The sequence below is a fragment of the Mercenaria mercenaria genome, chromosome 13 (assembly GCF_021730395.1).
Source record: "Mercenaria mercenaria strain notata chromosome 13, MADL_Memer_1, whole genome shotgun sequence".
Taxonomy (NCBI): Eukaryota; Metazoa; Mollusca; class Bivalvia; order Venerida; family Veneridae; genus Mercenaria; species Mercenaria mercenaria.
Genome location: NC_069373.1, coordinates 54638985 through 54652313, shown reverse-complemented (window position 1 = coordinate 54652313; position 13329 = coordinate 54638985). Strand labels below are relative to the sequence as shown.

The 13329-nt window shown below is 34.5% G+C and overlaps 1 protein-coding gene across 6 annotated transcripts in view; it reads right to left on the bottom strand.

Annotated features, from left to right (window-relative positions):
* LOC123528630 (adiponectin receptor protein 1-like) overlaps positions 1 to 13329 on the bottom strand; it is a 36226-nt gene that overhangs the window by 8257 nt on the left and 14640 nt on the right. For 4 of the 6 annotated variants that reach the window (XM_053521877.1, XM_053521878.1, XM_053521879.1 and 1 more), the window contains exons 2-3: positions 2756 to 3064; positions 2355 to 2634 (exon numbers count right to left, since the gene is read on the bottom strand). In XM_053521877.1, the coding sequence (XP_053377852.1) occupies positions 2355 to 2634; positions 2756 to 3004 (529 nt within the window). In that variant the 5' untranslated portion in view covers positions 3005 to 3064. The remainder of the gene's footprint in view (positions 1 to 2354; positions 2635 to 2755; positions 3065 to 13329) is intronic. The other 2 variants (XM_053521882.1, XM_053521881.1) reach the window with 2 other exon arrangements.

The following is a 13329-nucleotide window of genomic DNA, read 5'->3' as shown; positions in this document are numbered from 1 at the left end:
TACAACAAGAGCACCGCCTTGCGGGTGCTGACGCTCATCTGATTTTTTTTGTATAATAGAAATATTGTCCTACCCATGATTTTCTAAGTCTAAAAAGGGCCATCATTCTTGCAAAAAGCAGGATAGAGTTATGTTTCTTGATGTACAGTGTCCACTTATGATGGTGAAGAACTGTTGCAAGTTTTAAAGCAATAGCTTTGATAGTTTATGAGAAAAGTTGACTTAAACATAATATTCAACCAAGAAAATGATTTTTCTAAGTCCAAAAGGGGCAATTATTATTGCAAAAAGCAGGATGGAGTTATGTTGCTTGCTGTACAGGGTCAGCTTATGATGGTGAACAAGTGTTGCAAGTTTCAAAGCAATAACTTTGATAGTTTAAGAGAAAAAGTTTACCTAAACATAAAACTTAACCAAGAAATCTGATATTTTCTAAGTCCAAAAGGGGCCATAAATCTTGCAAAAAGCAGGATGGAGTTATGTTTCTTGCTGTACAGGGTCAGCCTATGATGGTGAACAAGTGTTGCAAGTTTTAAAGCAATAGCTTTGATAGTTTAGGATAAAAGCTGACCTAAACATAAAACTTAACCAAGAAAACTGATTTTCTAAGTCCAAAAGGGGCAATAATTCTTGCAAAAAGCAAGATGGAGTTATGTTTCTTGATGTACAGGGTCTGCTTATGATGGTGAACAAGTATTCCAAGTTTCAAAGCAATAGCTTTGATAGTTTAGGAGAAAAGCTGACCTAAACATAAAACTTAACCAGGCAACGCCGACGCCGACACCCGCTCAAGTGATGACAATAACTCATCATTTTTTTTCTCAAAAAATCAGATGAGCTAAAAAGGAGCGGTATGTTTCGGTATGATATCATCACGCTTTAAAATTGTGGTCTTCTCTCTCTCTCTCTCTATACATGCCAAAATATACCAATCTGATTTCTATGAGAAATAAATCTACAATATAACGTTTTATATCACTTTTTGCGGTGAATAACACTTTCTATGGACCTCCATGTGGCCAATTACCCATCAGTGTGTGTGTCCGAGTTAAGCGTCTTTTTCAGTATTTTTTCAGTCATATAAACGACGGTGTTCATTGAGCACATTGCCCAACTTGCTGATCAGTCCTAGAACTATCCCCTAAATGCTGAGCGCTAAGTGAGAAAATTACTAGTGCAGTTGTTCACATCTTTGGTATAACGCTGTCAATGAGCGAACCCACGACCTCCCACACTCGAAAAGGGCGCACTACCACTTGGCTACCGAATGTGTCCGTAACTGATCGTGAGATAAGAGGAATTAATGAGTCACTTAATAAATACCTAATACTATCTTTATGAATAAATTTAAAGAAATATATATATATATATATATATATATATATATAAACAGACACTCAAGAATCAAGGGTAATTGAGGCCTGTTCTAGTATATCACCTAGGCAAGTTATCTACAGTACAACATGAGGGAATATTCTAATCGAGAACACATTACAAACGGATTTTTGAGTCTTTCCTAACGGATGTTCAATACTTAAGTGTGTCTCCAACCAACACTACTTAGCTTCCATTAAAAGAAAAAAACATACGTTCTTTCTGATAGTGCGCATTCACATACGGTACATTTTTAATCTTTGATTAATTTTCCCATGATAATCATGACCTGTAATTTAACATTTTATCAACTCTTATTGTATAAATGGGAGAAGCGTCGCTCGGAATTAGAAGCATTTTACAAGTAACATGAAATTCAATTGAGCCGCGCCATGAGAAAACCAACATAGTGCGTTCGCGACCAGCATAAATCCAGACCAGCCTGTGCATCCGCGCAGTCTGGTCAGGATCCATGCTGTTCGCTTTCAAAGCCTATTGCAATTAGAGAAACTGTTAGCGAACAGCATGGATCCTGACCAGACTGCACGGATGCGCAGGCTGGTCTGGATCCATGCTGGTCGCACTGAAACTGAAACTGGAAACTGGTTTATTTGCTTAAACGCCTATTTCTACATTTAAAACATATTCAATGGCGTTTTACAATACAAGTTGAAATAAAATATTGAATATAAAATATTTTAAATAAGATTAATTAAAACGAATTAATATAGCAATTATTAATTCAAAGTTAATGATAATACTATATTTTAAAATATTACTAACATATAATTATCACAGACAAACATTAAATTTCTATCACTGTCACTAGCATCACTGTTTTAAAACTCAGTCAAAACTTAGAATAATGCAAAGTAGTCTCTGAAGAAATGCGTTTTCAACTTTTTCTTAAAGCAGTCAATTGAAGAACTTTGTCTGATGTACTATGTTGGTTTTCTTATGGCGCGGCTCAATTATCATACCTAGTAGATGTGTCCAAATGTTTCCGGTTTCTGTATGAATTCGAAATACAGATCTAAAGCACGCTTTGAATGAATTTAACGGTAGTCTATGTCCAAACAATAGATATTCATTGTCTTGTAGCCAATCTGGAAGATGACGGTGATGTACAAGATTCCAACCAGCTTCAATCACATGTTTCACAAAATCTTCTGCGCGTGTAACCATACGACGAGAACTAGAGAGAAAATCTGTAAAAGTGCTTCTTTTCTCTGGGGCAGAAATGCTTCTGACTAAATGTCTCTGAAAAACACACAATATTATCTGAATTTAACTGTATTTTTCTTTTTCATAAACATTATAGATTGTAAATACATCAAAATCATAAAGATGCCTATTTCGAAAAATATATATAGAAACGTACCTTTTGTTTACTTGCATACTCTGATACACTCCTCTTCGGGGTTCTATTCTGTCTGATATCATCGACACCCCTGTCCAATTCACTGGAGGAAGTTGAAGAGTTACATCTATCGCGTAATGGCATGGAGTGAAGCTCATCTGGTTTGCCTATCTTAGTTAATGTCGTATTTGATTTATCATTTGATATAAATCTTTGAGACGTTACATGTTCATCAAATTGTTTTCTATTCCGAATAACTGTTTCCTCCATAACTTATGTCTTCTGTGAAGTACCTAGCAAGGCTACTGATGTTTCGTTAACTTAGATACACTATATATTAATAATATTTTGAATGACAGCATAACTTAAAATGAGATAGTGACAAATCGAAAATCCTAATTTTCCGATTTTTTGCGCAAATTCGTGTAGAACGAGTGCTTTAATCACCATTTTTCACTACTAGAATACATTCTGCATGAAATGAGACGGTTTTCATGTTCATACACCCCACATGGCAAGTTTTGCAGATCGAAACCGGAAATAGGTGTTTATTGCGCGGACGAGGGCAAATATGCGCCATTTTTAGGGTAGCAGACAACTGACTGGCATTTCACTAGGAACTACATAACCCCCTATTTTCTTTTCATTTTTTCGTTAATTTGTGATAGAACTTTCATGAAAAATAGGTGTAGAAAAAAGTGATGTTCTCTAAAGATACGTAAAGACAACCTGAAGTTGTCATTTTTTATATTATTCAAACAAAGAAGGATTTGAATTACTGACCTTTAACCTTCATGCATAAAACTTCATGAAGTTAGATTAAGAAGTAAACCAGAACAGTTCATGGATAATTCATAATGGTGATGAAAAATTCATGATTTCATGAATTCCATTTCGCCGGGAAGGTGCATGCTAAAATTGTACTTTATTTTTTTTAAGGAGATCTGATAAGGCTTTTGAAAAATTGTTTCCGGTAACATGCCCCCCCCCCCCCCAAATAAAGTACTAAGGTAGATCTAGATCGGATTTTTTTTTTAAGTGAGACTTTTCAGAAATTATTTAATATGTGACAAAAAAAAAAAGTCAAAAAATGAATACAAATAAGGGAGTTATGTCTTTCGAGCGTCAATAAGTTGATTTCTGACATCACTGACCATGTTTAAAGCATAAAAAGTGCAGTATTGCAACTTTTTGTTAAAAAGTTGAAAAAAAAATCTCCAAGGAAAAAAGGGAAAACTTCAGAAAAGATTAACTAAATTTCACATATGTATACAGTATTTTTAGTTGTATCAATAACAAAAACAATCGACTTTCCAGGCATGTCAGCAGATCGTCGTGCGAATAACGAAAATATTCGGCACGACCGTCGTGGGTATTACGAAAATAATCGACACGACGGTCGTGCAGATAAGGAAAATTATCCGCACGACAGTCGTGCGGATAGCGCCTCAGCCAAAAAAAGTATTGCAGGTTATCATAAAATATTGTTGTAATTAAAATGTCGCAAAAATATCCTCAAAGTTTACTTCATTTTTGAAATTTTATCTTTTATTCTACACTGCCGCTTCCGTGGTTGATATCGATGGTGTGAAAATATTCGCATTTTTCAAAGTTAACAAATTATTTTTGCAAAGATTTTGTTGCTGAGGTCGTAAAATAGTATTTTCATTGTATGAAGGTAAGAACTTTCCTAAATCCTTATCTTCTGGCAAAAATAATCGCTTAAATATTGTACATGGTCTTCATATCGGTTAATCTCGCCAGCCCCCCTGACCCTATTTACGGAAATACCGGAAGACAGGATTTATCCTATAATGTCGATATATATGGTCAATAGCGAAATCTAATCAAATTAGAGAAATCTAGACATAAAATTTAAACTAATGAATATCTTTTAAAATCCTTTTAAGCTTTTATGAAAAATATATATCTACGTGTGCATGTCACTTTTCAAGAAAAAATATTTATATTTAAGGGTGGTTTTGAAGCGAAAAACGTATACGGGTCTTGATTTTGACAGTTCTACATGCGTGGAAATCTCAAATGACAGGTAAAATCAAGACATAAAATTTTAAGTGATGGATATTTTTTTGAAAATCCTTTTAAGCTTTTATCAAGAATATATTTTTACATGTGCATGTCAATTTTAAGGAAAAAATATTTATATTTAGTATGATTAATAAACGAAAAACTTATACGGATGTTGATTTCGCCCGATTTTATATATGCGCTGAAATCTCAACTGAGCGGCACAATCAAATCTTAAAATTTTAAGGAATGAATATTTTTAAACAAGAGTGCCAGAATGTCACAATATACGCCCGTCACAGCAAATTTCTTTACTCTAGCTGCTGTATTGCAAATGAATTTTAATTTTGTGGTTGTTTAGTAATCATTGTAAGTCTTTTGTTTTCCTAAATCCACAAAAAAATTCCTTACCAGGTAGAGAGACCTTAAAATACACCTAAAATTTAAAAGTAACATCTATGTTGTACCACAGAAAAGTGGTCTTCGTTTTTCCCTATGGTCAATTATAAAAAAGTTACAATATAAGTTATTTATAGTAACAACTAAGGGAAGTTAATCTTAAAAAAAAAAAAAGATAAAAAAAAAATCCCCAAAAAAAAAAATTGTAAGTCCACACAAAAATCTTTACCAGGTAGAGATTGGTCAAAATACACCTCAAAATTGGATGTAGCATGCATGTTGTACTACAGAAAAGTGGTCTCAATTTTTCACTACGACTAGTAATGAAGAAGTTACAATATAAGCTATTTATAGTAACAACAAAGGGAAGTAATTCTAAAGATAGGAACTTTGCATGACACTTCCTCTCATGATGGTGTATAATTATGCCAAGTTACATCAAAATCACTCTATGCATGAAGAAGAAATGCTTCGGACAAAGTCATTCTTGTATCTGACCTTTGGCTTCTAAGTGTGACCTTAGACCTAGGGACCTGGTTCTTGCGTATGACACCTCGTCTCGTGGTGGTGAACATTTGTGCCAAGTTATATCAAAATCCCTCTATGCATGAAGAAGAAATGCTCCGGACAAGGTTTTCATTCTTGTATCCTTTGACCTCTAAGTGTGACCTTGACCTTAGACCTAGGGACCTGGTTCTTGCACATGACACTCAGCCTCATGGTGGTGAACATTTGTGACAAGTTATATCAAAATCCCTCTATGCATGAAGAAGAAATGCTCCGGACAAAGTTTTCATTCTTGTATCCTTTGACCTCTAAGTGTGACCTTGACCTTAGACCTAGGGACCTGGTTCTTGCGCATGACACTCCGCCTCATGGTGGTGAACATTTGTGATAAGTTATATCAAAATCCCTCTATGCATGAAGAACAAATGCTCCGGACAAAGTTTTCATTCATGTATCCTTTGACCTCTAAGTGTGACCTTGACCTTAGACCTAGGGACCTGGAACTTGCGCATGACACTCCGTCTCATGATGGTAAACAACTGTGCCAAGTTTCATCAAAATCCCTCCATGCATGTAGAAGATATGCTCCGGACAAAGTCATTCTTGAATTTGACCTTTAACCTCTAAGTGTGACCTTGACCTTAGACCTAGGGACCTGGTTCTTGCACAGGACACTCCGTCTCATGATGGTGAACAACTGTGCCAAGTTTCATCAAAATCCCTCCATGCATGTAGAAGATATGCCCCGGACAAGGTCTGTGGACGCCGCCCGCCAGGGGCGTTCCCATAATACGTCCCGTTTTTCAAACGGGCGTATAAAAATCCTTTTGAGCTTTTATTAGGAATATATTTCTACGTGTCAATTTTAAGTTTCAAGAAAAAATGATAATATTTAGTGTGGTTTTGAAAAGAAAGCGTATGCAGGTCTTGAATTCGCCTGATTCTGCATGCGCAGAAATCTCAAGTGTTAGGCAAAATCCAGACAATTATAATCTAAAGTAATGAATATTTTTAAAAATCCTTTTGCTCGAGCTTTTATTAGGAATATATTTATACGTGTCCGTGTTAAGTTTCAAGAAAAAATATTTATATTTAGCATGGTTTTGAAAAGAAAATCCTATGCGAGTCAGAGTGTTGATTTCGTCCTATTCTGTGCGGAAGCAAAATCAAACCGTAAAATTAAACACGGCTGATACATAAATCCCGTTATTTTCGTTAATAAAAGAATAATTTATAAATGATGATTATTTCGTTATTGCGAGATAAAAATCACTCATTTTTCATACGAAGACATGTACTAATATAGTTTTTAAGAAATTAAAAAAAGAATTTTAGAAAATAAATTTCTAAAGACAAATATGGCTAATTTTCATAAAAAAATCTTATTTTCGCGAAAATAACCTTATTTAAACATCTTAATTGGTAATTAAGCGTAATTACATTTTGAAATTGCTCAATTATCTATAGATTAAAGTTTAATTATAATGACGACATTCTTAGATGTTTTCAGGCATATCATTGAATGGGGTCGAAATGTCCAAGGAGTCTTGGGGGTCGAATTGTCACTTCGGGTTGAAATGTCTTGGGGTCAAAATGTCTTGCTAGCAGTATTGTCACTGTTTTCTTCATTTGTCACATAATTATGTCGTCGGAAAATGGAAACGATAAAAGATATCGGATATTGGCTTGATGCCAATGGATTAGGGAATTATAGGGATAAATTTGAAGGTGTATTTATTATCATTATACATAAAAGTAGTAACTTTTGGTGGAGTTTGTTTTCTGCCAAGGGCGTGGTTGATTCGCATTCTCTGAGATCTTTGGAATATCTGGAATGACCCATAGTGAATGGAGCGTTTTGCAGAAATTATGATGGAAAAGTCTGCAATATTACTTGCATCAATATCTTAGCTTGGTATGTGAATATTGTAATTTACAATGATTCCGAGTCACGGCTTAAGTGGAGATGAAGATGATCATTGATGTGTAAAAGCAGTCCATTTACCTCTGACAGGAGTTATTGTTTTCACTCTGTGGGTCGCGTTTTGAAAACGCGAATGACAGAAATCAGCCACCATACAGGAGAGTAATGCAGTCCGCAAGGGGACCCGGTTTCACATTTCTCTCATATATGATTTTTTGACATTTGATGCCCTATGGGGGACTGCAGTAGCTTTGCATGGTTAGTATCAGATGCCTGCACTTTCTTACATACTTAATGTGCACATGTGTATTTGCACACAAACAACAAGTAATGAAATCCTGAGGTATCTATTACAGCTTACTAAATTTCTGCAGTTAATTGTCAAAAAGTGATATATACTACAATACAGTACAGTAACATTAAAGTGGACGTAAGTCTAACGTTACTTTTGTATTCATTTTGATAACTTTGGACAAGGAGGTATAACTTGTAGTCAAGTATAACTTGTAGTCAAAGTATACATGTATTAGATATAGCTAATGTTTATAAAGTGGATACTCCTCATATTGCCGAGAGTTTTTGGAAATACCTAGTATCTGTTTCTGAAGGATTAGATACGTATGTAATATTTTGTATTTAAATACATGTCACTGTTGCTATGGGATCACTTCTTGTAGTGTAAAGAAACACACTTACTCTTGTAAGAATTCTAGGTTCAAGTCCTAGCAAGAAGCCCTTTGCACATTGACAAATCTTTATATGATTGAACATAAACAGCAAAGCAGTTCTCTAGCCTGACTTAAATATGCAGTTTTACTTTTCTAAGGCCAGCATTTTTTTATTTTCTGGTTTACGGGAGATTTTTCAAAAAGTTTGGGTCGGGGGGGACAAATAAAAATAAAAATAAAAATCCCAATTTTGAGGTGTCGACCAAATAAATAAAAATAAAACGTCCAAAAGGATGCAATTTTTTTATTTTTTGTACACCACAGAAAACAAAAGCTTGCAAGCTTAAATTGCATACACACTCACAAATGAACTATTCTGAACTGGTTTATATCTCATCATCTCAGTATACTGTTGTTTTCTTTATGTGTGGCTTGTATGAATAATGCCATTTTCAAAGTCACCAAGGATATGTATTATCTGTGTTTATGTATGTATCTATTTTATAGTAAAAATAGACTTATGGAAACATTTTTCATAATAAAATATACAGATACCACAGTTGACATATAAGAACTTTGCATAATGTTTATTATATATTATAAACATGAATAAAAACTGCTATTAAAATGGGGATATGCAATGACTACTTTAGGTCTGCATCCTGCATACATGCATATTAACTGGCCGTAGATGCAAAGTCTTAAAAGACAGGCATTGTCATACTAGAAAGCCAAAATTATGAATTGATAAAAATTATAAATTCACACTGGCTTTAAAATTAAATTGCTTTGGTTAAGTTTCTGTGGCTTGAATATTGTTTTATGTTTTGCCGATTGTCAGTGCCATCTATATTGTACGACAAGCCAAAACAATCTGAATTTTGGTTCAGCTAAAATGTGTACAAAGTACATGAAGTAACAACCTTATCGGTTGATGTTCAAACAACAGTATCGGAGATTTTTAAGACTCCTTACTGAGATGGGACTTGGACTTAAAAAGTTAGGAGTCCGAAAAAACATTTATTACTGGATATGTCATTATATGTTCCTCAGTGTCGAAGGCACAATTGTGACATCGTGTCTGAATGTTTGTCCCAAACATACTTTCAAAGAGTCTTCTTACAGATTTTATCGGTATACTTCAAGTGAACAGGACTCATGAGAATATTGCTGGGAGTTTCATGTTTGATAATTATCTTTTGAGTTACAGTACCTGGCTAGAACTTTAGTCAAATTAATTTGACACGATCCTAGGAAATATTGCGATAATCTTTTCATATGGGCAATTAATATCTCCACTCGGATTTGATCGCCTGTCAAACATATTAAACAACCATTAATCTGACTGTCCAATTATTTTGACTACATGTACATGTAGTTTGAATTTTTTATCACATGTATCTTTGTCAAGCATTTGCCAGGACATGTGTCATTTTACATTGAAATTGCACTTTGTTTTGAACAGAACTACTGAAAATTGTGGTATTAGTTATTTTTTCTTCTCTAACCCAAAGACTTCAAAGTAAAAAAAACAGGAATTTCAGGAAGTGGCTATTCCTACGGTCCCGTAAGAATATCCTCACAGGCTATTCCTACGGCTCTCCCGTAAGAATAGTGAAATAGCCCGCAGGTGGCTATTCCTACGGCTCTAAAGACAGTTTGTATGTCCACCTTGTATTGCATTGTACTGAATTAATTCAACCGGTATATTTTCGAACAAATGGTTTACTTCTCAGTTTCACGCCCAGGGCGCCCCCTCCCAATAATTTGACCAATTAAGCTAATTCTCTTAACAATCTTTTGACAACGGGTCAATTTTAGCTGTGTCCTGCAGTTTTGTAGTTGTTTTTGAGGTTTTAACAACCACTTTTTTTTTAAAAAAAAAACACACACAAAAAAAACGTTTAACATTTCATGGAACTGGGTTTGTTATAGGTCGGCTGACTTTCAAAATGTACGCCGCCCTAGCTCCCGTCCCCACTCTAAAAATGCTTCCTATGTGCCTGGCAAGCGCCTGGATTCTTCCTCTAGTACCAGAAAGGCTGGAAAATCATCAAATGACACATTTTCCTGTCAATGTTATGTTAAGCATTTTCACACACAATATGTAGCTGTCTGGCAATGAAAGCCTTAATGCATGAATATTTGATCACCACCCGAAAGAAAATGCACCTATCTTCCAATCAAAATTTAACAGTGACTTAATGATAATGAACATGTAATGGAGGCCAAATGCAAGTGGTATTAGAAAACTTATTTTTCCTTGAAAAGATCAAATTTTTATGCAGCTTCTTTAAGCCACGTCCTTTAACAAGTGCATGTACTTATTTCACATCTGCCAAATAAGTATCTATTGTGAAATTGCCGAATTCACCCAGATTTTCCCCTTTTCAATAAAAACATGAAAATGTACTCAGAATGTGAAACATTGTTTTATAAGAAGACTTATAATATTTTCTACATGTTCACAAGCACAGGCAGTAATTGTGGTCTAAACTGAAGTAAAACTCTTAAAAAGAAACTTTGAAAAATTAAAAAAATTCCTTGAAAAACAGTACGAACTATTTTCTGATGAATTGTTCTTCCACCGCTATAAACCATTTATCTACCTGGTACTAACAACATACCGGTAATTATTGGTTTTTAACCGATATTTGCGCTAAGTTCAGTGATTTGAATATTACTTCCTTTTCTTTAAAACAATGTAAAATAACACTTACATATCTTAAAGACGATTATCTCTAAGTGAACTGAAAAAATAAGGCAATTAATTTGGATGGCAAGATATGGTAACCACAAACTGTGGTTTGAAATGAAATGATAATAATTTTTACCAAAGTGCTCCCTGTAATCTTTATGACTTTATGACTTGATTTTGCATGTCGATGACCATCTGGCAAAATCAACACCCGTATATACTTTTCGTTTCTAATTAATACTTAGTATATTTTTTCTTGAAAATTGGCATGCACACGTAGCAATATATACTTAATAAAAGCTTAAAAGGATTTTAAAAAGTATTCAACACTTTAGATTTTATGTCTTGATTTTGCCTTTTACTTGAGATTTCTTTGCATATAAATTCTGTCAAAATCAACACCCTCAAACGTTTTTCGTGAATAAAAGCTTAAAATGATCCTTTAAAAAATCATCACTTTAAATTTTATATCTTGATTTTGCCTGTCATTTAAAATTTCTGCGTATACAGTAGAATCTGGCGAAATCAACACCCGTATATGTTTTTCGTTTCAAAACCACCTTATATATAACTATTTTTTCTTGAAAATTGACATGCAAAGTTCTCTCTCGATGTGATACTAAAAGGTAAACAATTTGTTCGAAAATATACCATTTAAATTAATTCCGTACAATGCAGTTCAAGATGGACATACAAAACTGTCTTTAGAGCCGTAGGAATAGCCACCTGCGGGCTATTTCACTACTCTTACGGGAGAGCCGTAGGAATAGCCCGTGGGGCTATTCTTACGGGACCGTAGGAATAGCCACTTCCAAAAAAGAAAAATGTGTTTAGCAAGTTGATACTCACTTTTGCTCTTCCATTCTGTCATTTCTTTGGTTTCTTTCCTTTTTATCAATTGTGGTATTTTTCTGACAGTCCCACATGAATTTGATCGTTGTCCAGTTATAATATACAGACAACAAATCTCATACATGTGATACGCCAGATTTTTCAACATCTGGACAGCGTTGATAGTGAACTGAAGGTCATTTTTCGTGATTATTTCTAATGTTGAGCTTTAGGTGCTGTAATTTCTACTCAGATCCAATTTCTTTACAATACTTGTTATCTCTGCAAACTTATTCCAAAGATTATTGTCTGTTAACTTGCATACTTTTCCAATTTAATTTCACAGTTTACATTCATGCAGGCTGCCATTTTTCATGCGTCTGCTGATCCTGATTCAAAACCTCTACCTTACAGTTAAACTTTTATTTTTGGCAGCAGCGATTATGGACGGTCGGCGGGTAAAATGAAAATAAAAGTACTGAAAATGACTTTTATTTTTATTTTGTTTTGTCAAAAAATAGGGTCGGCGCTCCCGTTAACCAGAAAATTAAAAAATGCTGGCCTAAGCAGAATTAGTATTTATTCATATAAGTAAACGTTTCAGTTTTCTACTAAATTTACAGATTTTATCCCTGACAAGATATCGCATAGAAATAGATTGACTGATATGAATTAATACTGACAGAGCAGAAGGATCCAGTTACTTATGCAGAAAAAAATAGCTGAGTCATAAATACTTGTGGGAGACTAATAATTGTCATGGCCTTCATAGTTGTGTAATTAATTTCTAACAAGTCAATAACAATATCATTACCGTAGATACCCATGTATAATGCGCAGTTTTTTTACCCCCGGGACCACCCCCGAATCGTGGGTGCGCATAATATACAGGTATAGACAATTTTCCCACTTCAAAACAAGTTTGTTACCGATGTTCGCCATTTTGGTAAAGGGAAACTACTCCCCGCGTTTACTGTCTCCGCTAAAATCTAAGATTGCCGTTACGTTCCGTAAAAGATCGAATTGTTTTTTTTTTCTTTGAAACAAAATTAATTTCATATAAATTTAAAAGTATTCTGACGAAAGAAATGTTTATAAATCACAAAAATTATGATACTAAGGCGTAAAAAAAAAATATGTATGTTTCCGGTGACCCGACCGACCCTAATTTTAGCCCCGGACCCTAAACTTTTTTTCGGACGAAAATTTGCGGGAGGATCTGACAGTTCTATATTCACATCCATCGTACATTGACGAGTTAAATTGTCAAAGAAATATTTATTTTTATAGCACTTTGGACGAGTTGACTTCGCTGTATACTTGACTGATCGGGCGAGTGGTTTTTACGTCGTAACTTTACCAAGTTCAGAAATTATATCACGAAAAAAATACCTGGATTGACTGGAATTAACCCGCGAATCATAAAGATATCAAAACGTCATGCTGGTAATTTTCCATTCCACGAGCACGTGCGACCTTTCGTAATATCTAATATCGCCGTTTGTGAAAGGAAAGGCCGTACCGGCGACAGTAACCATCA